Genomic DNA, 25,551 nt, shown 5'->3' with positions numbered 1-25,551 from the left:
CAAGTGACCTAGAGAGATAACTAAGAAAGGGCACAGAACACCTGTGTGAGAGGTTGTGCAAAATATATAAACAAAAACATGAAGGATAAAAATTACCAATGTATTTGAGCTTACTGGATAAATCTAGTTATACATTCCCATATAAGGGGCAGCCCTGGTTATTATGGCCTATATATTCATGCTAAGACAAATATGTGAGGCAACAAATGACTTTGTTAGTCTGTCTCAACAGGAAGGGTAGTGGCTACTGCTGCTATTCAGGGCCTCCAGGGCAGGGACTATACTCAGAAATAAAAAACATGGTTAGCTATTATGTGGGTAAAACCTTCAAGTGAAGGAGGCAGTGTTCTTACACCTTAAGCAAGGAAATAGAGGGCCAAACTTTAAGTTCTATTGACAGCTTAGCCAATGACTAACAGTATATGAATTTAAGGCTACTCAAACTTGTATTAATTTTCTTTGTTGCTTTGTGAGGCATAATGATATTGTCTATCTAACAAGGATGTTTTAAGGGTTGGCTAATGAGGAATAAAGTATTTCCTTATTACAGCCCAAATCTCTAGACAATATACTGGGAATTTGCGGGCTTGAGCAAAGAATTATACCTCTTGTATGACAGCACACTTTGTGATTCCTACTTCTTATCTTTAAAGAGTATGTGTGATAGACCTGCTCTACTCTAACAAACGGTTCACCAACGAGACATTAGGGGCATTTTTACACGTGTTGCAGGATGCAGCACCGGGTACTTTAATTAGCAAGCCACACTAATAAAAAGCATGCATGCATCACGTGTATCGGCATCCCTGTACATCCCTGAGCTGAAAAAATGGCGGCTGGGCACTTTGAACTAAAGCTCATTGAATGTGTTTTATTTCAAAGTGCTGCGCCTCCATTTTTTCAGCATGGGGGATGCATGGGGACACATACACGTGATGCAGAAGGCTGCTGGAGCACATCAACTTCTGTGATCCAGCAGACTCAATTGATCGAGTCTGCTCCGACGCGCTGGATTTCCAGCACATCAGAGCAGGCTCTCCACACATCTATAGAAGCCCTAAGAGATTATGTAAGCCTAGGTCCACTTCTTTATATCTACCTCACCCTGCACATCACAATCATATCATAAATCCAAAAATGTAGGTTAGATTGAAAACAGGCTTATTTGACAGAAAGGATCACAAGGGTCAAGAATGCTGCCTATCTATTCTGTCTATCTATCATTTAACATGGGGTTCATGTTTAGTGACATGCTCAAAGCTGAAGGTGATTTCTAGTGACCATTTATGTTAATGGTAAATAACTCTGGAAAAGTTGCATACTGTATATTAATTAGCATAAATAGTCTCAACCCTTCAAATATCATGTTGAGCCAAAAAAACAAATTGGAAAAACTAGATGACAACTATGTTATTGTTCTTGAAAATGGAAGAATTTTTTTGGGAAGAGACAACAGGTCATGTGAGAATACTGTGTAGGCGTTCATTGGAGATCTTAGACTAAACAGGAAGTGATGTATTTCTATATTTATAGCACTATGGGGAAAAAAAGATATTGAAACCAGGCAAAGTATTGAAAGAGAACAAACAACTATTATGTGGAAAGCAAGAGCATTTTCTGTGCATGTGTGTGCGTGCATGTGTTAGCATTATATAATCCTTAAACAGCAGTGATTTAAGAGATTCAAAATACATTTTACAGTATATGGATTCAGTTTTGCCATATCTTTGATAAAGCCCAGAGTTCTCAATATCTAAGAATATTGTTTAAATATTTCTGTACCTTAATTACTTAATGTTCTGGTTTCAATGAGATAAAAAAATTGTACCATTTAAGAATGAACAAATGGAAATAATGTAAAGGAAATGGAATAACTCACATTTGGGAATAAAAATCACCAGCAAATGAAGAGTCCAGCACAACGTCCTTGGCCTGATATTCACAACCATGCTCAAGGAATAGCTCTAATTCAGCTGAGAGACTGTAAATATTTCCTAATGTTCCACTGGTATCATAGAAGAATCAGGTAGTAGAATGAGACTAAGAGTGCAGGAAACACCAGCTTTCAAAGGAAAAACAGTGGACTATGGATCACTCACAAAACTCACCAATTTATAAACAAAATGAAGAAAACATTTCTCTGATTTACCACAGCTTTCTTTCAATACCTGTTTTTCTCACTCACATACTCACCCAGCCACTCGGTAGTACACTGGGGCACCAGCACTGGGGGCCTACTTCAGGGGGGTGCAAGAATGGCAGCTGCTGCCACTGCAGCGGCCAGCCCAACCCTTTCTGGCCTGGGTGCAGAGTCTGGGATTTATGCCTCTGCAGCCACCCGTAAAAAGCACCTACTCTCATAAACCCAGAGCTAAGGAAACCTTAAAATTAACTTGTTTCTTTCACATGATGGAAAGGCACAAAGATAGGGAGTGGGAAGCAGGGGGAAGAGAGAAAGAGAGACAGAGAGAGAGAGATGCACAGCCATTTCTATTTTAAAATACATAGGCAGTATTTAGAGTCCATATAATTATGAGAACTCCAGCACCTTAATAGAAAATATTGAACAAATTGTTAAAAAGTAACACACACAGCTATTTATAGATGCATTTGAGAACATCTGTAGAAAAATGTCCATGTTTAAGCAACTAATGATCCTAAAACTTCCTAGTTTTCACTGCTAAACGGCATTCATTGCTCTGCTCCAGTGTTATGCAGAATAAAAAAAAAAATCTGTCCTGTATGGTAAATTTCAGAAAAGCAAGTAAAATCCATTTCTTAAGAAAACATCCTATTAAAAATCACTATATTTTTCTAGAAAAAGATTTTTGTAATAAAGGTTTAATTTAAAAAGCGAATGATTGTGTATTCCAGAAGGTCCGAGTCATCCACAGTAATAATTAGGGGGTTTGTTCCATACAAAATGCTTTATTTAACCTTCATGCCTCCATTCAGATAATTGTACAAATGCATACATTTAAAGGTTTAAACTCTATTTCAGTTCACAGCTCAATTCATAGGAAAGGTGAATACAGAAAAGCAATGCACCAACAAAATATGTCTGAGACACCATTAAAAACGGTAACACTTGTTCATTTAAATCTTTGAGAATAGACTGGAATACTCATCCTCTGACAGAATTTCATTAGGGGACTCCCTTAACATTATCATAGGGCAAAAATCACCATTTTACAGTAAGAGGAAAAAAAGCTCTGAGTATATTTACAATACATACACTATACAAAAATACAAGAACAACACTTACATAATATTAATAAACTTATAACATAGGTGTTGCCTAAACACGACATAGTATATAAATGCAGAGGAAACTATTGGGAGATTAGATCTTCGGATGATTTTTTTTTCTTGGAGAAAAGTAATGTTTTGCATGTAAAACTTTTTGAAAAGAAAGCCAAAGAAAGATTTAAGGAACTAATACATTTGCTTGCTAGCATGGGTACTTTTAAGTAAGTGTAGGACCTCTATTGACACTCTTATCTCTATGGGGTTACAGCTAATGAGCCTTTCATATCTTATCATAGGAAAGAGAATCAGGTGCTGTACATACTAATTCCACTGCTGTGAAGCTTCAGTCCCAAGTCAGTAGCTTTGTAAAATGAGGGATGTTTTTGTATTTTTACACAGGAGGGTCATATGAACAATTATTGATATGTACAAAAATAATGATCTAACTGAAGGGAAAAATACCTGACCAAATTCAACCCTGGCCTTACCATTATATCTTACTAATGGCATGGATAGAATATGCTCTATCCACATTTGGCTTAGCCAAGATGGGTATTTTTCATCATTCTTTTTTTTCTTCATAAACACAGCTGAGAGAACTTTTCAAATTCATTATTAATTATGACCTCACATGTAGATAGCAGTGTCCAAACCTCTCAGTCACTTAGAGCATGGGTTGTTTGTGGGTTGAAGTCTTTATGTTTGGTGGTGTCCAATGTTTTAAACAATTTACAAATATATCTGTGTATGTTCTGTTGTGGATATAGGTTTTCACAGACAGACAATTAGCCAAGGGAGGATATTGTGTAGATGTTCTCCAGAGAGTTTAGATTAAAAAGGAAGCGATGTATAGCACTAAAGGGGAAAATACTGTTCTTAGAAAATTAGTACTTAGAAAAGGGCTGGGACTAGAACGAAAAATAATGCCTCAGTCTGCTTTTTCTTAAAGTATATCTCTGATGTAAGGATTGTGGCTCCAGTCTATCTTTCCATATACCCTATAGCTAAATCCAGTGTTAAGAATTTGGAGATGGTTGGCTGGTATCTTTAATCTAATTCCAAATGTACTGGCTCATGCCTTTATCAAATAATAGTCTATAACATTTGCACTGTATTCTAGTGTGACCCCATACAGACCATATGTCTTCTTTTAAATGAAGGGTTCACAGCATATAGAAGTAGGTCTTGTGAAGTAGATTATCCAGAAACATAAAGAACTGTTATACACATTAGAATTTCATTCACTGAAGTTTTTGACAGAATGAACTGTAGAAAATGTTGGGGTCACAAAACACAGATATCAGTATCCCAGATCATTTCTATTACTAAGAGCTCAATTCTATATTTAACCATCAAAATTCCCACTGAATTGTTGCCTGTGCTGAACAATGCAAGATTATGTCCTTAATACAACAGTAATCCAGTTTTTAATGATCCGAAACCATGCAACACAGCACTGTTACAGAGACACATCTGTAACAAACACAACTAAAGCATGTCTACTTGTTTTAGAATGAAGCAAGAATGTATTGCAGGCTTTTGGATAATAGACTGCACTACTTTTCTTTTGAAAAAAGGAAAACTAACAGACACCATGCTAGAGTAAAACAGTCCCCTTAACAACAGAGATTTCTGTGAGATCCTCTTTCCAAAACAAAACCAAAAAACATCTAGTGCACTAAAAAGAACCTGTTTTCTTTTGTCCTGTTGATCCCACATTCCCTGGTGTTCTTCTAGGATTCCCAGCATAGGCTGAGTTCTTTTATGTGCTTAATGCCTGAGATTAAGTTCAGGATGATTGAGTAAATATATGCATATCGCAATGTGATTATTTGCACTGATGTTTAATATGCTTAACCATAATTTGATACTAAACTAATGGTCGTTAAATATGATTAATTGACACCTGCTAACATCAACAGTAGTTTATGCACACACAGGCCTGCATTTTCAAAAGCACCTGCAGTTTTTCTGTTAGCAAGCTATTTTGTGCACACAAAATCCTGCGTGCAAACCAGACACATTTTTACCCTTCCTGGAGCAAACCCAAATGTGGAGCTTTGCATGCACAAATAGTGTGTGGGCAAACTGCAGCTAAATTAGAAACTCCTTTAAAAATTGCTGTATCTTTTGTTGAAACACAGAAAACAGTATTTTATCATACTTCGTAGGGCTATTAGGGGAGCCTATTTAAATTTGGATTATCTGTAGATTTATTTTAAGAAACAGAAAAAACCTAATGAGAAATGACATCACCATGATATTTGAAAAGTTCAATTCTTTCAGTTTTCTGTCAGAAACCTAGCAAGTTGAAAAAAAAGGACACCCCTCGCCACCTTGGGTTATAGGTAATCAATATAAAAGTAATAGTCTATTATACAATTCTGAAGGCCATATAATTGGTAAGGTTATTCAACCTGAAAAAAGCTTTCTCTAGTTCCAGGGGTGTAGGTTGTAGCCATGTTAGTCTAAGGACATAGGCAGACAAAGTTCTTTGGGTAAATCTGATATCTTTTATTAGACCTACTAAGATTTGAGTGGGTCTAATAAAAGATATCAGATATACCCAAAGAACCTTGTCTGCTGTTCTCTAGTTCAGCTTGCAAGTATCAGTCTTGCCTCTGGCTTCTTATTAAAAAATGCTCTAGGCTTCCACCCACGTATCAGAAAAAGGAAAAAAGAAGACCACCCCCCTCTCCCCCCAGCGTGACCATTTTTTGTCCACTGTTGAAATATTTCAACGAGTTTTCTGGTAATTCTAAACAGGCCAAAAAAGAGTCGTTATGCAAGGGGTCAAAACGGGAGTCATAAGCAATGCATGAAATCTAAATTTCAAGAGTTCAAAGTCAATGGAGAGAATCTTCAAAGGTATTTGCACTGAAGAACAATACATCATACTGTTTTTTTCTAGAAACAGTGGCTAGGGTTACAGTGAAGCTTATTGCTGTTTTCCAGATTAATACACTAGAGAATACCCTGAATGCCTGGATGACTCACAGGCAAATCAGACTTAAGTGGGGAACCCCCAACACATTGCTTGGCAATGACCTTCACTTATTCCCACTTAGAACTGACAAACAAATGAGTCACTTGTAAATTAAGATTCAGTTTTTTTTTTCCCCCGATGTGAAAGACGATATCAGAGAAAATGACAAAAAACTCTAGCACAATATCTTGGAAAGTGAAAAGATAAATGGCACTTTGTGTTTGGTTCTATGTTGCATTACTGTAGTCCAAGTGTAATTCTATTTTTTTGTCTTATTGATAACAGAATCCTATAAGGACTGAATTGAAGTTATTGCTGTGTAAAAGTATAGGAACATCCCAACAGGTTCTAATGGTTATGAACAGGCACTTTCAGTTTCTGTTTCTTTTTAATGGATTTTATGTTATCCTTTTTGCAATCATATGTGCATTCTAATGCCAGAACAAACCATCCAATAGCACTTTGTTTTGCAGACATGCAACTTTTTCTAAAAGACTAAATTCCCCTGGAATCAGCAAAAAGTAACCACCTGTTTTAGCTCTGCAAAGTTTTGATCAAAATACATTTTAGCTGGGGGAATATAAGAACAAATTAAATTAAATGAGTCTGTTGGTACTGTATCTTTAGTACACTTCAGTCATCACACACAGAGAAAATTCTTTATAGTAGTTTTGTTTTATTTTCTTCAGATTCAGACATTTTGAGTTTTAACTAATTCAGTTCCCAAGGACTCAAAATGACTTTACTGCATCTGACACCACTATTAATAAACCAGGATGAGTGGCCACTCCATTTTGCACAGACAGACCATGCTCTAACAAAATGGAACAGTTTCATTCCTTACAAGGCATTATCTGAGCAGGGTTTTTTGGATGAAAACTAAAAGATTTGTTTTTAAAATGTACTTCATTTCAACTATTTACAACCTGTGAAAAATTGTGAGTTTGAAAATACTTTCCCATTATCACATATATTACAGAATATTTAAACTGTTACAAGTACAGTAAAATACCTTTGTTCTATTTTGTTTTTAAAGATGCAGTATCCTTATAGTTGGTTTCATACTAAAAATTGAATTACTACTGAAATTGATTAGATTTTTACATATTTAAAAGTACCAATGGGCATGATTTGCTAAGCATACATTGCACAGTTACCGTTACTCTATAATGAAACTGTGAAAATATAACAGTTTTTAATTTTTTTATGTACATCTTCATTATAAAACACAGGCAAAGTCATAATACAGTAATACAAGTTGGTTTCTTAATAATGTGATATTTTCTTTTACAGTATTAGTAATTTCCAATTCCAATTCTCTGTATTGTTAAATCATGGTTAAATTCTTGTTTCTGGGCACACATGTGATGAGGCATATCAACATGTGTAAAGGTATCTATGCAGGTATGTATATATGAGCATGTCAGAGTGGGGAGGAATAGCTGAGTGGTAGCTACCAGTATATGCTAACTCTGTGGAAGACACACTCTACTAATTGACCTCTTTTAAAAAAAAAACCCAAATAACAAAAAGTTAATGGGATATTAATAGGAGCAAATATATTCACATTTTGAGGCACCCACTCTCAATAAAGCAGCAGAAGAATATTTCCATTAAAGAGCATTTATTATCAGAAGATATGTTTATAAATGACAACTAGGGGTACATTTTCAATGCAGCTAATAGAAAATGAGCCTTATGGTGGTTGTTATTCTCATTTCTACTCCTAGGATGTTGCCCAGCTATTCATCCAAGATCCACAAAGTGAATTTACCCCAAATTCCAATATCACTGATACCATTTTAACACTGTTAATTTTGTTAAACATTATTTGAGCTAAGAATCTTTTATATACATGTTAGTCTAAATCTATTTAACTGTGTAAGTATAATAAATAAAGTAGAGAATAAGGAGTACTGCATCTTCATCCCCTGTATAAACGGCCACTACAATGAGCTGATTTCAAAGTGCTACATCATATGGGTGTTTAAAAAATCTTTATTTCAAATAAAACATCTGCTCATTATATTTTCATATACTGTTTTCTACTGGGCCTTACTGACCAGACCAACATCCTTGTAAAGTCACTTGAAGTCTGGTGCTTCGCAGCATTAGCTGCACATCTAAGCTGCAATGCCTACAGTTAACTTCCTATCTCCCATTTATTCAAATTTAAGAGCATAAATCTTTGCTTCATTGAAAGAATGGGATGGTGCCTATTTGTATTTTTCAGCTGTTTATGTGAGTCATATCTGTGCTATATAAAGATGAGACCACATACTTCTGCCTGCTGGTTACAATGTAAGCTTTCCACATAGAAAAATCTCTGGTTATATTCATAATGCAAAGGTTATCGAGGGAAATACTGGAGGGATTCTCAGGTCTTTGCATAATTCTTAAAGGTTGCAGGTAGGTCTGTATCAAAGCCATTGACTTGAGATCACTCCTAAAAACTGTGTAAGCTTGGGCCTAGATCTGAACACTATGGGCTAGCTTTTTCTCTTTACAAAATAACTTCTTAAATGGTTTCAGAAGAACAAAAGAGCATTAAAGAAAATTACCTAACTTAACATAATGGGCTGAATTCTAAGCATTCATACACCTGAAGCTCTTCAATAACTTCAGTGGTGCTTGCAAGTCCAATAGCAGACTGTAGCTATCAGCGGCTATGTACACACGTTCAAATGATTTAGTAGAATTCTCCCGTGTTCATTTTCCTAGTAGAAAATGTAACCAAATAAAAATTTTAATGCTGAGGCCCTGAAGAGGAGAGACCTTGCAGTGTGGATGTTGCTTAGCCAAGGGCCCCTGTGCACACATCTCAGCATCCTCTGCAGGCTCCCTCAATCTGCCCAGAAACAGATGGTAGAAATGTATAAGGCAGCCCTAACTGACTGCCCCAGACTGCTCTGGCTTAGCCCCTGTATCCCTGCAGCAAAATGAGGGGATTGTGAAGGAGGCATATTCTGCTCTCTGCTTGGCTGGAGCAGTAAAATCCAGTCCAAGTGACACAAAGTCTCCTGGGGAGGAGGGAAGGACAGAACCAAAGCACCCTGAGATGCTGAAGGACCTTGTTGTGGCTTCTCTCAGAAGTGAATATACACAGGCATTTGCTTTCCCAGGAGAAACCCTCCTGGGGTGATTTAACCCTGATTGTTCCTGGGTTATTTTTCTCTCAGAGTAACCATTTTTGCTCTGGGAGAAAAATCCTGAACATGTGTACACTTGTGATTTCTACTGGGAAGGCAGTGACTCTCCAGGTAGAAACTGAATGTCTGTACATTGTCTGTATATGCTGTCTAGATGCAATAATAACATAAAAAGCTCTTTCAGGTGTGCGCTGTAAACATTGAGCCTAAGTATTCTCTTTGAGGACTGTTTCAAAGGGGATTTTCAGAAATATTCAGTATATAACTCTTTGTCTCTGACTGATAAGTTTTATACATGTGTCTTCTCTGATTTTAATGGCTTTACCCCTGTTTTAAACTGGTAGAGTAGAACCAGATCCTCTTTCCAATATTTGTTGCAACATTTCTAATATATAAATGTGTAGGCAACTGGATGAGAGAAAAGATGAAAGCCCTCACTGCCATTCCTGAAACTTACCCAGACTTTCCCAACTGTCTTCTTCTGGTGAAGTAAACTTAAAAATGGAAAATGCTGTTATTTGTAAAGGGGATGCTGTAGGCATCAAGTAAAATGTGCCCACAATAAATTCTGCATTTTTATGCTTTGTTACTAAGACCCGACTAATTTCCAATTATAATATTCTTGGGTATTAAAGATAATCTCATACTTTGATTTGTGCTTGTATGCTTTAGATTTTCGAATGACTGATATCTTTAAAAGGACAATTGTGATTTCTATACAGGTAATTCCCACAAATAATGTGCAAACCCTATGGATGACATCTGATCTTTAAATGAGAACTGTTGCTAAAATCTCAGTTTGCAGATGGATGACATCACAACAGCTCAATCCAATGGCCAGAGAAGTGTGTCCCAAACTGTGGGATATGTCCTGCATGGGGTGTGAAAGTTTCCAGGGTGAGCATGTGCAAATTACATTGCCAACTGGCAGTATCCTTCTGCTTCAGCCACTCTCACACCTTCCTACTTCAGCTGCCATCACCACTTCCCCTGCCACTGACTGCCATTGGTAAAGGAAATGGGCGGTGTGGGAAATCTGTAGTGGCTGCTGAGGAAGTGGGGCATGAATGTAATGCCTGATTTGACTATGGTACAGCATAAGCCCACCAGATTTGGTAAATTCAGCCTTATGGAAATCTCTTAGCTTGTGATACTATCCCTTTTACTCTCAATATTATCTGCACTGCTTGTTATGAGCAAGCTAGGTACTAAAATGCTGTTTTTGTCATGGATTTTGGTGACCTGCCTGATATAAGAATAGGACAGGGGAATGAGAAGTGAAAGAGGCAGTTAGATACTGGTAGTACATACTTTTCCTTGTGTTGTGGAGTTTGTCACTCAGTTGGGAAGCTGGTGTTTTAACAGGCCTGCAGTCCTTAATTTAAAGGGCTGTTCAACTGTTCCCTATCAGGGGAACATTTAAAAATGTGTACAGGGATGATCAAATTGTGGGCCTGCTGGGTATTTATATAAAAGTGTCTCCATAAATAATCGTCTTCCATTAACTGTCATTGTTTTAGTGTTTGTAATCACAGCTTATTCAGTATTTACTGGCTTTTCTTAAAGATAATTTTGGTTTCGAATCCCCTTAACATGATACCATGAATCAGCAGTTAATTCAGATTGGGCAAACATTTTAAAATGAACCTGTGGCATTGCGAGCTTAATATGTACAGTTCCTGGAACTGAGTATTCATAATTAAATGTATTACAAAAGCTCTTTATGTATATAACTTTTCTCTCTAAACTATAAAAATGTCAGCAAATACAAAATCTCACCAATCCTCTTGTAACATTTAGCTGAATAAGCAGATCCTTATGAAGAAGGAGGAAAAATACTGTTCCATTTTAAAGAAAAACTGTTGGCTAAGAATTCCTCCCTTGACCATATAATTTAACTAATACCAATTGGTTCACAATTATTGGGCTGGATGGGAATGATAAGCAATCTGCTTTCACTTAAACAAAGGAGGTTTGAGCTGAAAATCTCTGCAGAGATAGCCACTGGAGCCCATACGAACAGCTGTTTATGTTGCACTGAAGGGCAGGCTCATGCCTCTTTATTTTCAACCTCCAAAGGAGGAAACTAGTACACTACAGATCATCTTCTTGACAGCACATCCTCTCTGTTTATGCATCCATTGACCCATCAACAATAAAGGCTTACCCACTCTTGTATCTAAACCACCTTTTCAACCACAAAGCAGCTGTTACATTAGATAGAAATTGATATATTTAACTGTGGTACCTGGCAGATGAAAAATATCAAAAAGACTAACATAAGCTGCCAACACAAGAGATCTAATGTCTTATTTTTGTACAGCCCCCTTAGTGGTATGAAGGTTGAGTTTTGCAAGACTCCAGTATGTTATTGTCTTGAAAGCCATTTTATTCATTATTGCTTTTCTCTGCCATTGTAATGCTTCTATGTTTTGTCTCATTTGTACATTCAGTTGTATTTTGTGGACAGTTATGCCACGGTGCCAGCATGTATAAATTTGTTTCACTAATTCCTTAATAAAACACTAGGATATAGGACAGGAAGATTCCTGTGACAGAAAACTGCACTTTGAAAACAGAAATGTGTAAGCAGGCTCTTTTTATACAAACCAGAAAATAGTACTAAACAAGTCTATAGTAGGGCACAGTTACTTATATTGTACTTGACCTGAAATGCTGCTGCACCCATTTGTTTTACAGACCACAAAAAAAGAGAAAAACAAGGAAAGGAAAGGAAAGGAAAGGAAAGGAAAGGAAAGGAAAGTGTTTGGTGTCTTTCAGGGCATAATGACAAACTGTAGTAAAATATTTAAATGCCACCATCATTATTGCAAAAGTCTGCTTAAGTGCCCCTTCACTTCAGACAGTGGAACCTCTCCAACACAATCTTCTTGTCTACTCTCAAGCTGCTGTTCTGTAGCAGAGATGAGGTGTATTTTCTATACGGATTAGGCAGTACTCAAAAAAGGGGGAAAGGATGGGATAATAATGAAGTCTTGCTCTCATCATCGGTTTGTGGTATCTGATCTTCAAACCAGCAGTAATTCTCAAGGATAAAATGTCCAACAGCTGAGAAAATGTACAGGCTATAAACATTATTAAAGGACACAGCATGGAAAATAATGCCCATTCTTGCAGCATTTAGCTTGCTATCTCCCAGGATACTGTGATGACATTTGTGGGGCAGGTAGGTGGGTAGCCATGCTGGGGATGGGAATGGGTTTTAATTTCAGATGGAAAGGAGAAGAGTGGCACTTCTTTTCCTGCTTTTTTTTTTTTATTATTGTGGACATCTTGGAATGCCCTTTGTAACACTGTAGAAGGGGATCCAGCCCTGCTGAATTCACTGTAGTTAAGAGACCCAGCTCTTATATTCTGCTTGACAAGTAGCACTTCTCAAACCAGCATGTGCCTCCGGCGATGTAGCGCCAAGTGATCTGATCGGGAAAAGCTGCGGTCACAGTCTGCACACTTGAATGGCTTCACTCCTGTGTGTTTGCGGTAATGCCTCGTCAGTTCATCTGAGCGAGCAAACTTCCAGGTGCAACCTTCCCAGGTACATTTGTATGGTTTTTCACCTGGGATAGACAAAAAAAAAGAAAGGAATAGGTTGTGACTTTCTATTGGGTTGTTCACAGTTAGTCCACATCCCTTTGTTTCTCCCAACTTCCCCCTGCCCAGGGGTATTTTCAAGTGAAATTAGAAAACTGACCTTTTCTGATTTTGCTGAATAGAAGAAAAGGCTTTTTTTGGATCCAGATTTTTCAGTCCTATGGGATTTACATGACTAAGAGTATCAACAGGATTAAGGCAATGACACTGATCTTACCTTGTTGTGAGGATTATTAGTTAATGTTTGTGAACCAATCCCAGGACAAAGAATATCATGTGAAAATTATCTTTTTTTGTAAGGCTATGTAGTGCATGTATAGTGCAAACTATCACTTTTGTTAGTTTGCACTACATCATTCTACACTTGCTCCCAAAATAGAAGACATTTTTCAGCAACCATGCTAAAGTAACTTTAGCAGCTGGTAAAGGGAAGTCTCACATAAGGAAGGCTTCAGCATCTTTGCACACAGTGTAACAGGACATTTGCTAGTACTTTGCTAAATTCCATAACCTAGAATTATGAAAGAAACTTTAGGAGGTCAATCTGCAATCCCTTTTTCTTCTTGACTGTGCAAGTTCATTTCCAATGAGATGTATTTTTCACACGTAAGTTAACAGACTTAGAGTGGGATTTTCAAGAATGGACAGTCTTAGGTTTAGTACTGCTTCCACTGAAGCTAACAGTAAAACTCCAGCTTATTTAGAGGGGAGCACTGCTAGGTCAACCCCACCTGGTCTGGAAACTCCTAGCATTGTTTTGTTTTGTTTTTACTGTAAGAAGGTAAAATACGCTATGTTCTACCAGTTCTTTGTAACACAGTGCAACACCAATAAAACATTTCAAAACATTTGGATTTTATGTATTTATAAACATTTTTATCTGACGAAACCTCATTCCCACAACCCTTTTTAAACCTGAATTTCCCTGGTTTCATCACCATACCAGCACACCTTGGGGACTTCCTAGTTCCAGGAACCTAGCACATATTGAAAACTGAAGAAGGAAGGCAATCTGAACTATTTTTGTGTACATGTGCCATGAATGCATGGTTCTAGGCATTCCAGCAGTGAATCACATTTGAATTTTTTAAATTACTGGGGACAGTGCATTTCCTAAACCAGTCAGTTACAGCAGGACTATGAGCTACAAACCATTTTGAGAACAATCGTTTCTTCGTAAGCAGGGATCCTGGTTTTCTCTGATTTAAAAAATCCCCAATCTTCACTTTAAAAAAGTAACGTGAACTCCATATTTTTCCATGATCAAAATGAAATGCCACTATATATATTGTGAGAAACAAATAAGAAGTATATAGAGTGGCAAAACAAATATATAGTATATATATAGTGAGAAACAAATATATATAGTGGTATTTTGTTTTGATCACAGAAAAAATATAGAGTTTAGGTTATTTAAAAAAAATCGAAACTAGGAGATTCATAAGGCACCTTTATCCCTCACATGTCTATTGATGTTTTGTTCAGATTTTGGTCTCTGGAATCCTGAAGAGGTTGCAGAATACTACTTCAGTTATGACAAATTGGTACTACATGGGTGCGTCTACATGAGATGTTTATTGCAGTTGCCTAATTAGCTCTGCAGTAAACATCTCAGTGTCTCCATGTGTATCCCTATTAGGGTGCATGAAACTAATAAACTGCAGAGTTTTTTCATGTGCAGCACTGCACACATAGAGACTGACCCAGCTGGCTGGGGCATGAGGGTGCTTCAATGGGGGGGCTGCCTGCTGGCTAGCCCCACACTGAAGCACCCTCATGCCCTAGCCAGCCCCTCCACAGCACACTGAACCTGGTTGGAGTAGCCCTGGGTTGGTAGGCTGAGCCCCCAAGCCCTCTGTCAGCTGGGACTGCTGTGACCTAGCTCAATATGCTGCATTCTGGGTGCACGTACAGATGCACACCCAGCAGCAAAAGGCTTCAGAGCAATAAGATCTGGACCTGCAGGGGGTCAACTAGATGACTTCCTGAGGTCCCTTCCAACCCTGATTTTCAATGATTTTATCTTTCTTATTCCTGCATGTTAATAGGCACAGGTAGATGTGCCCCACTTGACTTACTCTAGTACACCAGCAGGCCATCAAAATACAATATCACTGAGTCTGTGGCTCAACTGCCACTATGCTTCTTATTTGTTTCTCAGTCTTGTGCACTAATGGTGTAGTTTCTTGTGTGTAAATGAGAGAGCAAGGGTGTGTGCGTGTGCATGTGTGCAGCCTTCAGAAATGCTGTAATTAGAGCTGGAGTTCTGCAAGAGTTTCCTCCAGCAGCAGAACCACTGTAAAAAGGATTCTGATTTTCTAAAAATGAAGTTTAAGTATGAAAGTGCTTCATGTTTTTGATCTAGTTAGGTGGAAAGCAGCTGAAGAAAATCTTAAAGACAGAAAATAAGTGGTCATCACTGCCCTTGTCCTTCAAGTAAGCAAATGCACTGGGCCTGGGGTGGCACAGGTGCTAAGGCACACAGCTGACACTCCAGACATTGCAAGTTTGAATCCATAGCAGAAGTGCTCATGGCACAGCCTGTCAGAGTCCAATGAACTGGCAAATTCTGCTAAATACTTTGCCACAAGGACACAAAAAAGGAAAGCACAGCATCTTACTAGCAGTGTCTCTTCAGAAATAAACATGTATTTTGTTGTGCAAGTTATAATTTCAAAGGGGAAACCCCTCCCCAACTTTTCCCAGTTTAAAAAAATTGTAACCAAGCCTAAGGATTGACATTTCCAGCCCACAACTTTATAAAGAATTCATATGGTACACAGACACACTTGGTATAGTTATCAATAACATTTGAGCTAACTGAGGTTGTATCTTGTGCACACCATCTGGGGTATACTCTGAAAACATACCAGCCAGGACTCTAAAACTTGTACTGCTGATGTCAGATGGTGAAATACAACAGTTGCTGTAAAGAGAATCCAGTATTCTGGTTTTAGAAGTGACAAGCTGGATTTGTAAAGACCACAACACAGAGCTGGAAGCAACAGTGAAGACTGGAACTTTGTCTGTCTGTGATTCTCAAATGCACGCAAAATGCTGAATAGTATTTATTGTCCTCTGGATGTTGATGGCATCGGGCTCATGGAATTCTGCAGCTGACATGAGCTGTACGAGCATGAGCTAAATGGCAGATGGCTGACTACGTGTTCTTGCCAATGACAAAGTGCTACAAAATGTACTCAGATTTACCACGGAATAGTTTAACATGCTCTTGCCACAAACAGTTGGTGCGGAGTGCTATACAAAAGTAGCAATATTCAATCTGACTTGGCAGGCTTATGCTAACAGTCTCATCATGTCATATAAATGATTTCTAAGTAGAGCATGTGTTACTCCATCCCTATGCTCCTATCTTCAACATATTGTAAATTGCTTTTCATTCAGACTATCAGAAATGGGTTTTATTGGTTTCTTCGATTGTAAAGGCTTCCCAAATCAAGTAGGGGTACTGTTACTCTAACTATAGTATACCACTAAGGTTTGGATGCTTATCTGAATCATATCCACATCAGGTAATATTTTTGGAAGGCTTTTCCTTCCCCAGCACACAACTCTCCTACAAAAATGGCCATGACTCATATTTTCCTTGTAAGAGGTATAACAGGAAGGTTAGGGGGCCTAGCCTTCCATTAGTCCCTCCCATAAAGTGATAACAAAGCAGGTACATGGAAAATGTGGAAAGAGATGGATCTGTGCTACACAACAGGAGTCCTCCAGCTTCTGCCACCAGCTTCTCACCACCCTGAGTCCTGCTTGCCCAGTTCCTAAAGATTTTGTAAAGGAATCCGGGTTAATCTCATTCTTTCTTACATAACACAAGAAAAATCTGTTGCTTGTTCAAACCAATCAGAGATCCTACATTACTTTCAGTGAAGTGCATGGGCATGATACAAGATTAGACAAACAGAGAGGACAGGCAGACAAGAATAAAATGAAAGACACTTTTAAAATGTACATACTCACAACATAAAATAAAAAGCTTAACTTTAGTAAAGACAAAAGTCTTGTCATCCATCTTTTCCTGATTATGTAGATATTACTGTATTAGCTGCTGCCATTATTATTATAACATCACGATCAAGAATGCTGTTAATGGGTTATACAAAAAACAGAATAAAACTTGGAAAGCAACTGAAAAAGGTAAAGAGGGACCCAAAGGGCAGGGAATGAGAATCCAATGTCATGGTATGAGAGAATGGGAAATGAAGGAGAGAGTGAGGACAAAATAGCAGGGGAGATTTAGAAAACAAAAGTAAATTTCTGCAGAAAGAGGAAAGATTATGTAGCAAGGAAAAAAAGCAAAAATAGAGGATGGAAAATTAAGGAAAAAATCTAAGACAGTCAGCTGATTCAATGTTTTGAATCCAAGATGGTTTAGGATTTAGACATGCAGGTTAGAAAAAAATGTAACACACTTCCAAATATCTTCCTAGACCTGACCCCTAACTTCCTGCTTGATATTTGGGAACCCTGATTTTTGTCCTCATAACTGATAGGTAAGAAATATAAAGAAAAAGTCAGGTGTCACGGTGACAGCATACTTTAAGTCCTGAAGTGGTGTTCTGCAGTATGAATACTGCACACTACAGGACATTTATATGGAATATATAAGAATTGCTTCAGAGCCTTAAGTGGGTCGCAAAACAAAGGATGCACTGGGAGAACAGGGTTCAAATTAGTACTGGGCATGTCTACATGGCACACTTACTGCAGAGCTGCCTAATTAGCAGGGATTCTGGTTTTCTCTGATAAAAAAAATCCCCAATTTTCGGTTTTAAAAAGTAACCCAAAACCCAAATTTTTCCATGATTAAAATGAAACACCAGTAGTGTATGTGTGTGTGTGTGTGTGTGTGTGTGTATATATATATATATATATATATATATATATATATATATATAGTGGTGTTTCATTTTAATCATGGACATGTTTAATCAGAGAAAACCAGGATCCCTGCTAATTAGCTCTGCAGTAAAGTCTCCACACCTACATGTTGCAGTAAACTCATAAATGCTGCCATAGGTTAGTACTTGTAAATACAAGTACTATCCTGTGGCAACATTATTTACTGTGAAGCAATGCATGTGTAGATGGTAATGGAGTTAGATGGGGCATGAGAGTACTTCAGTGACAGGGCTGCCTGCTGGCCAGCCACTCCACACCATGTTGAGCCGGGTTGGAGTAGCCCTGAGCTGGGAGGCTGACCCCCTGGACCCTTTGTCAACTGGTGCTGCTTCGACCTGGCTCAACATGCTGTGGTCCCAGGTGCACATGAAGACATGGTGCTCAGAGCAATAAACTCCGGCATGATATGTGCTGGAGTTTATTGCTCTGTGCTAACAGCACATGTAGATGCACCCACTGTTGATCATCTTATACAAAATATCAATTCTGCTATTGTTTGAAAAGGTGAATTAAGATATTTTTGAAGTTTCAGGTATGACTCAATACCAAAGTGAAACTAGTCATTTTTACCTTCTATTAATAATGCAGTTATTTTTAACATCTTTTCAAAACATTGTCAGTGGAGTCTAGGTGTTACAGACCAAGCTACTTTAATTATTGTTATTAACTCATTTCCCTACTCCACCCACCTTCCCCTCAGAACAAAACACTTAAAAAAAGTACATAACTGTAAGCATGTGCGTAAGTGCCATTACTGTAAGATAAGCATGTAATATTGCTGGAAAAAGGCCACAATTGCCTTCCAGAATGTAGGTGCTACCCTTTCTGTTGTCTAGGTGACCCTGTGCTGTTACTCAATATTCTTCCTTAGATGTTTTCTGGTTTATCAGTTCTTTTCTGTCTAACCTGACTACTTTCATGAGATCAATTACCCAAGAAAACTGCTCTCTCACTCAGTTACTCCCCATCCACTGACACTCTTATATGTGATTGGGATTTTTTTATACTTTACAAGCAGGGTACAGGGCCACATACTGCAGGGGAGAAGCAGGCCCAATTTCTATGTCATGAGAACTTTACTGTGCAGTGCTAGTATGATGCCCTTTTGGCCAACTGGAACTGCCACAAGGGATGCAAGATACTTCAAAAGGAGGGTGCAAGAAATTCTTTAATAGGTAATTGTGGAATAACATGGCCCTCAGGGGATTTTTTTCCGGAACTTCAGGCAGTCAGTAGTTGACTCATGCTTTAGCAGAAAGGTTTTATTATTGTAATTAAGGATATTCTACTTACTAGCTAAAGTTTCTAACCTCTTTTTTGCATCTTATGAATATCTTGACAGTGGTAATATCCTGTGGCAACAAGTTCCATAGAATATTCTCATTACGGGGAAAGATAAAGCCCTCAATAATCAAATGTTAAGCAACTGAATTTCCTTTGATCTTTTGCTGGGTGGCAGGATACGCAGTCATGCATGAATAAACTTCTGTATCCTAGCTATTTTTCCATGTACAGCTTTCATGTGCCATCTTATTTATTTTCTCTTTAAGCTAAAAAGTCCTAATCCTTTTCATTTTTCTGTTTGCATGGTAATCTTATCATAACTTCAATCAGTATCAACCCCTTTCTGTGGACCCTTCCTATAATAGTAGCCTAGTTTGGAATATTAATAATACTTTATATTAAAAATAAATCAGACCAAGCACTACAAAATATGTATTAGGGAGTAGTCCTCATTGGCAGGGAGACAGGCTGGGTCAGCTATAGCAGGTGTTTTCTATCTTTTTGCCTTGCATGACTGTGAAATAGCCAATTCTTTTGGTAAGGAAAATAACAAGAACACCTGATAAGTGAACCCAAATTCTAATTCTTTGCAAACTGCACTTGTAATTGTTTTCAAACTGGAAGCCAAACCTTTTCCTCGGATTTTTTCTGTTTTTAACATTAGAGAGGCATTGGCTTAAAAAAAAAAAAAAAAAAGATATAGCCCTGGCAGCAGGGACCAGAACTCAGATCTCCTACCTCCTAGGAGAGTGCGCCTTGCTTGTTTTTTTTTTCTGGCTTCAGGAATCTTCTGCCCTTGTTGTTCCACTGGTTCAGCTTCCAGTGATTTAAGTGTCTAAATTCCAACCAAGTCTCTTTAGATGCTTATGAAAATTATTTGGATCTGGCCTTACACCCACAAATGTAATGGGAGAACCTGTGATTGCTCAGTCTGTTATTATTGTGGTATTTGCCTAGTCTATTACTGTTACTAAAGTCATATCCTGAATCTTTATGCAGTTCTTACTAAGATAATTTCCCTAATATCAGTGGGAGCATTCTCTGAGTAAAACCAGAATAAAGATCTAGCCCTTAACCAGCTAAAAGAAAAAAAATACAGTCCTGCAAAAATGCACCTGCATAATTTTGCTGATGTGATCAGTCTTGTTGGAGTGAAGGGATCAACTGGTTATGCATGATTATGTCTCCCTCCTTCATGAGAAAGCCTTACAGTTAGTTGCTGGTGTTTAGGAAGTTATTGTGATAGTACATTCTTACATAAAATGCGTGTAATACTTCTGTCATCTGGCTGCAGCAAGTAGATCAACATGAAATTAATTCTGAGTACATTCACATCAAACCCATAGTAATATTGCTGTAGGGCTGGGAGTCACCAATTGCCAGCTACAAGAGATGACTAATTAGGTTTTGAGTTTCTGCCCAAAAATATGCAGTGGTTGTACAGCATAAGCATATTTTGATAAGGAAACTGCCATCTCATAATAGACTCTTGCATATTCCCAAAGAAAGAAGACACATTTTAGGCACTGGTTAAGGCTAAACCAAAGAATTCCATGTGAAGTAGTTTATAAAAAATAGTGTAAATATATTTTAAAGTTTTTAATTACACACCACAAGCACTTCCATCTTCAAAATGCTTTATATATCTATATTTGGAAATTATTAAAGATTTACAACAAATAAGTAAAATAAATACTATTATCTTTATTTTGCAGATAGGGAAACTGAAACAGAGAGCTTAGGGACCAGATTTAATGCCACCTATCAAGTGTCATGTTATTGTCATCTCAGTTATCGTACCCATAGCATTAAGTCACAAAAAAGCTGTGAGGGAAAGAGGCCTCCACACACCTTTTGTATTAACTTTTGTCTTCTGAAAGTTGAACAGGTGAAATAGAATTGCACTTTAGTTCATAAGTCCATTTATGCACCTAATGGGTCGAACAGAATCTGTCTGTAGGAGGGAGTGATGGTAGAAAATACAATTTATGGCTTAAGGTAGGAAGAGGCAACCTATGGCCTCTGGTATGAATCCAGGCCACAAAGCCACCCTATCTGGCTTGTGCTGCCAGGGCTTCTGATACACTTTGGCAGCTGGGGGCTTCAGCAGTGTTTTGATGGTGCGGTTTCACCTACATGTTGGCTAGGTGGTGAGGGGCAGCAGAAGGTGTCAGGCAGCCAGGTCAGAAAGGCTAGACCATCCTGGACCAAACTTGACTTCAGTCTGATGCTCCTGAAGTGTGATCCCTGGCTTATGGAGTTCCTGACTCCCTGCACTGAAATCTCAAGACCTGACTCACACTCCTTAAACACATTAAAATATCATTGCAGCAATTTATTTCAATACATTTCCAGCAAATGTTTCAAAGACAACTTCGGAGTCTATGTTCTCACTTGCTCTGAGAGAGTGACTCACTGTATTTCTTCGGTGAAACTACAGTTTGACTTTTGTGTCTCTGTCCTGGTAAAATTTGCAAATACAGGATCTTTCTGGGAAAAAGTCACATCAGTTGAGCAAGTCTGGAAAATAAATACTAAAAATTGAGTAGGAGCATAGTCTACAGGTGGGCGTATGAGGTCAGGGTTCTCACGGTGACTTACTGTACGCCCTTGGCCTGGTCAGTAGAATACTGTTTCTCTGTGTGAAAGCTAAAGATAAAGCAATTTTCCCAATTCAAAATTATTATAAATCTCACACTTCATATATCAGACAGAATTTCACCATGCTTTTTCAGTTTTGTAATGCTATTATTTACATGCTCTAGTACTAATAACAAGTCAAAATGAATTTTTCATGTTTTCCCTTGTGTTTGCATTTTCACTTACCATATTTTCCCTCATTTTTTGTGCTTTCTTTCACACAGCCTCTATTCAGCCAATGGCCTCCTTATCGTATCTGTATTCTTACCTCACTGTAATTGAAATTCTTCCTAAAACCTTCTTCTGCACTTGTCAGCATTGAATCCCATCTTATTCTCATCTGCCCGCCCTTGTAACCTGTCCAGATCTAATTGTAGCCTTTCCCTCCCTTCTAGTGTGCTCACTTCTCCCCACATCTTAGTGTTGTCTGCGAATTTGAACAGGGTGCTTTTCACCCCCTTGTCCAAGTCGCTGATGAAGATGTTGAACAGCGCAGGCCCGAGGACCGAGCCCTGGGGTACCTCACTGCCCACATCCCTCCAGGTCGGAAATGACCCATCCACCACCACTCTCTGGGTGCGGCCCTCCAGCCAACTGGCGACCCATCTCATTGTGTAGGCATCAACACCACAATCTCCTAATTTTTTAATGAGAATGGGGTGAGAGACAGTGTTGAAGGTCTTCCTAAAGTCCAGAAAGACTACGCCTGCCGCAACACCTGCGTCCAAGGATTTTGTGACCTGGTCATAGAAGGCCACCAGGTTGGTCTGACAGGCCCTGCCTCTAATGAACCCATGTTGGTTGCCCCTAAGCATACACTCCCCTGCTTGCCCCTCGCAGATGTGCACCTGGATAATTTTCTCAAAGAGCTTCCCCAGGACCGAGGTAAGAATAACAGGCCTATAATTTCCTGGGTCCTCCTTCCTCCCTTTTTTGAAAATGGGGACCACATTGGCCCTTTTCCAGTCCTCTGATACCTCGCCAGAGCACCACAAGTGCTTATAAAGCTGTGCCGGGGTCCTGCAATGACCTCTGCTAATTCCCTCAGCACTCTGGGGTGGAGATCGTCAGGACCTGCTGATTTGAACACGTCCAGTCCCACCAGAAGTTCCCTGACTAGGTCCTCTCCGACCCTGGGCCTGGCTGTGCCTCCCCTGGGACCATTGGGGATCCTGGTGCGGGGGGGATGACCTGGTCCCTGCTCAGAAAAATGGAAGCAAAGAAATTGTTAAATAGGTTAGCTTTGTCATTTGGTGAGACCACCAGATTTCCTAGCGTGTCCTGCAGAGGCCCCCACATTACCTGGAACCTTAGGGTGAAGGATGTTAGGGTGAAGTTACACATTACACTTAGACCATACTAAATCTGTAGAATGTAAAGCAATGTTAAATTTTCATGCTGTGAACAGTTAAGGGTTAATAGTGTTTCTTGTCTGCACAGCTCTGACTTGCCACTAGAGGGATGTAGAGGAGCAGCATAGCTAGGAGCCAGGACACCTGGCTCTGTCCCTGCTTTGGGGATGGGTACGGGTTTGTAGCAGTTCATCGTGGGATGCTTGAAGACTGTAAATTGCTCATTTTATCTCCATGGAGCAGACAGAAGTTACCTTAACATGAGCTAGGTAGAATGACCTGGAGTTAACCCTCACCTGAAATCGTGTGGCTTTGAGACATACAAAGGTCACTTAGCATGAGTCAACAAGCTTTACCCTGCAGACACTTGCATTTTAAATGTTCCTAATATGGCCGAAGTGTAATGTGCATTTTTATCCTTAGACCACTGACAGACATTAAAAAGAAGGTGCAATGGGATTTGACATGAAATCCCAACAGTCACATTTCTTACCATGCCACATGTATATATATGTGGAATTGAGTATCAGATCCCATCATGCCATATTGGTGACATATTAAGGTAATTTTCATTCCCATGGCTGGGAGTACTGTCAGCTGATCAAAGCTCCCAGCCCTGCAGGCACAGCGCACACTCCTCCTGATGAAAACCCCAATCAGCAGATGGAGTCCCTAACCATGGGAAGCATAGTGTGCTCCCATGGCTGAGAGCTCTGATCAGCTGACTAGGCTCCCAGCCACGGGTGGTCCCCACAGCTGGGAGCTCCAATCACTGATATCAGCTGTTTGGGGCTCCCAGCCAAGGTAGCTCACTGCAGTCTCCCAGCTGGGAGTCCTAATCAGCTGACCAGTGCTCCCAGTCTCCTCACACACGGGAGGTTGGGAGCACTTGGCCACATGCTCAGTTAAATGTGTGATAGGAACCAGCAACAAAGTTATTACACAAATTTTGTGTAATAACATTTTTGCTTATTCCTTGTTTTGTCATGCCATTAACTGAATGAATGTGTTGCCAGGTCACTACTTTAAGAAGTGATTAACCAGTTACTCATGTCTTAAGTGTAACATGTCAGAGGCCTTAGACTCACCTCTATATTCCTTATAGTTTCTGTATCAAGGGGGAAATACACAAAATCACTTCTTTACTCTTCTGCTTGCACGTTTCTCAGCCGTGGGTAGAAATTATGTTGATTGGACCTATATAATGCCCTGAGACAGATAGACAGAATCAACTTTTTGGGGTGGGGAGTCTTTATTTTCAGAGGTATGAACAGTGCCTAACAAATCATTGCTCCTAAGCTGTAAAACCTAATATGTGCAATTATTTATTATCAAATGAAATACAGCAATAATAAATTGATGTAACAAAGGTTTTAAAGTGCTGTAGACACAAATACAGCTATAGAAGCGAGAACTTGTTTTGACTGCCACTAACTGAAGTCTTGTAAACTTAAAGGGCCTGATTCTGTACTATTCTGGGTGTGTCTCTATGAGACATTTACTGTGGACTTGCCTAATTAGCTCCACAGTAAGTCTCAGCCTTTACACGTGCAGCCCTACTAGGCCACAGTAAACTAATAAATGCCACTGTAGGTTTTACTTGTCAACACAAGTACTATCCTACAACAGCAGGTTGGGGAATGAGGGTGCTTCAGATCAGGGCTGCCTGCAAGCTAGCCCTGCACTGCAGCACCCTCATGCCCCAGCCAGCCCTTCCACATGATGAGCAAGGTCAGAGCAGCCCTGGTTGAAGTAGCCGGGTCAAAGTGGGACCTTCCTGGCCCCCTGCCAGCTGGGGCTGCTCCAACCCAGATCAATGTGCTGCAGACCCAAGCACATGTGTAAACACTGCAGCCGGAAGCAATAAACTCTGGCAAACAGCAGCAGAGTTCATTCAGTTGAATTAATTTCACGTGTAGACGTGCCCTCTCATTCTGATTTTGCACTGACTCATATGGGAGCTAGATCAGGCTGTGATTCTCAAAACCTATAGAAAGACTGAAACAGTTAAAGCAAAGCACAAACTCATTTTCCTTTGTGACAATTCTACCACCTTTTATTTGACCTATTTGTTCCAATTTATAAGTGATGAGGTCTTTATGTGGGTGCCAGTGGGAGCGGGCAAGCAGCCGCCAGACTAACTCTCACCAACAACCCAGGGGCCTGGCAAAATTTAGATTCCTTTGATTCTTTCCTATTTCTCTCTAAAGTCAGGCTTCCCAAAATAGGGTGGGAGAGGGAAGGCAACAGCTTTGCATCCCTTACACTGTACTAAAGGCAGCAGCAAGAGTGTTGCAGCTGTGCAATTGGGAGGTCTAGGTGGTATTTTTTCATTTTTGGATGCTCTCCCTTC

General features: G+C 39.1%; 1 protein-coding gene across 11 annotated transcripts in view; it reads right to left on the bottom strand.

Annotated features, from left to right (window-relative positions):
- Nucleotides 1–25,551, bottom strand: part of KLF12 (KLF transcription factor 12) — a 448,097-nt gene that overhangs the window by 65,386 nt on the left and 357,160 nt on the right. For 10 of the 11 annotated variants that reach the window (XM_059721140.1, XM_059721333.1, XM_059721147.1 and 7 more), the window contains one exon: nucleotides 2,909–12,962. The exons of the other annotated variant lie outside the window; for it this stretch is intronic. In XM_059721140.1, the coding sequence (XP_059577123.1) occupies nucleotides 12,781–12,962 (182 nt within the window). In that variant the 3' untranslated portion in view covers nucleotides 2,909–12,780. Of the gene's footprint in view, nucleotides 1–2,908; nucleotides 12,963–25,551 lie in introns of those variants that run through there. 11 annotated transcript variants of the gene reach the window in all.

This window comes from Alligator mississippiensis, chromosome 1, assembly GCF_030867095.1.
Source record: "Alligator mississippiensis isolate rAllMis1 chromosome 1, rAllMis1, whole genome shotgun sequence".
Classification (NCBI taxonomy): domain Eukaryota; kingdom Metazoa; phylum Chordata; order Crocodylia; family Alligatoridae; genus Alligator; species Alligator mississippiensis.
Note: the sequence above shows the minus strand (reverse complement) of the source record. Positions and strands in the feature narration are given on the sequence as shown.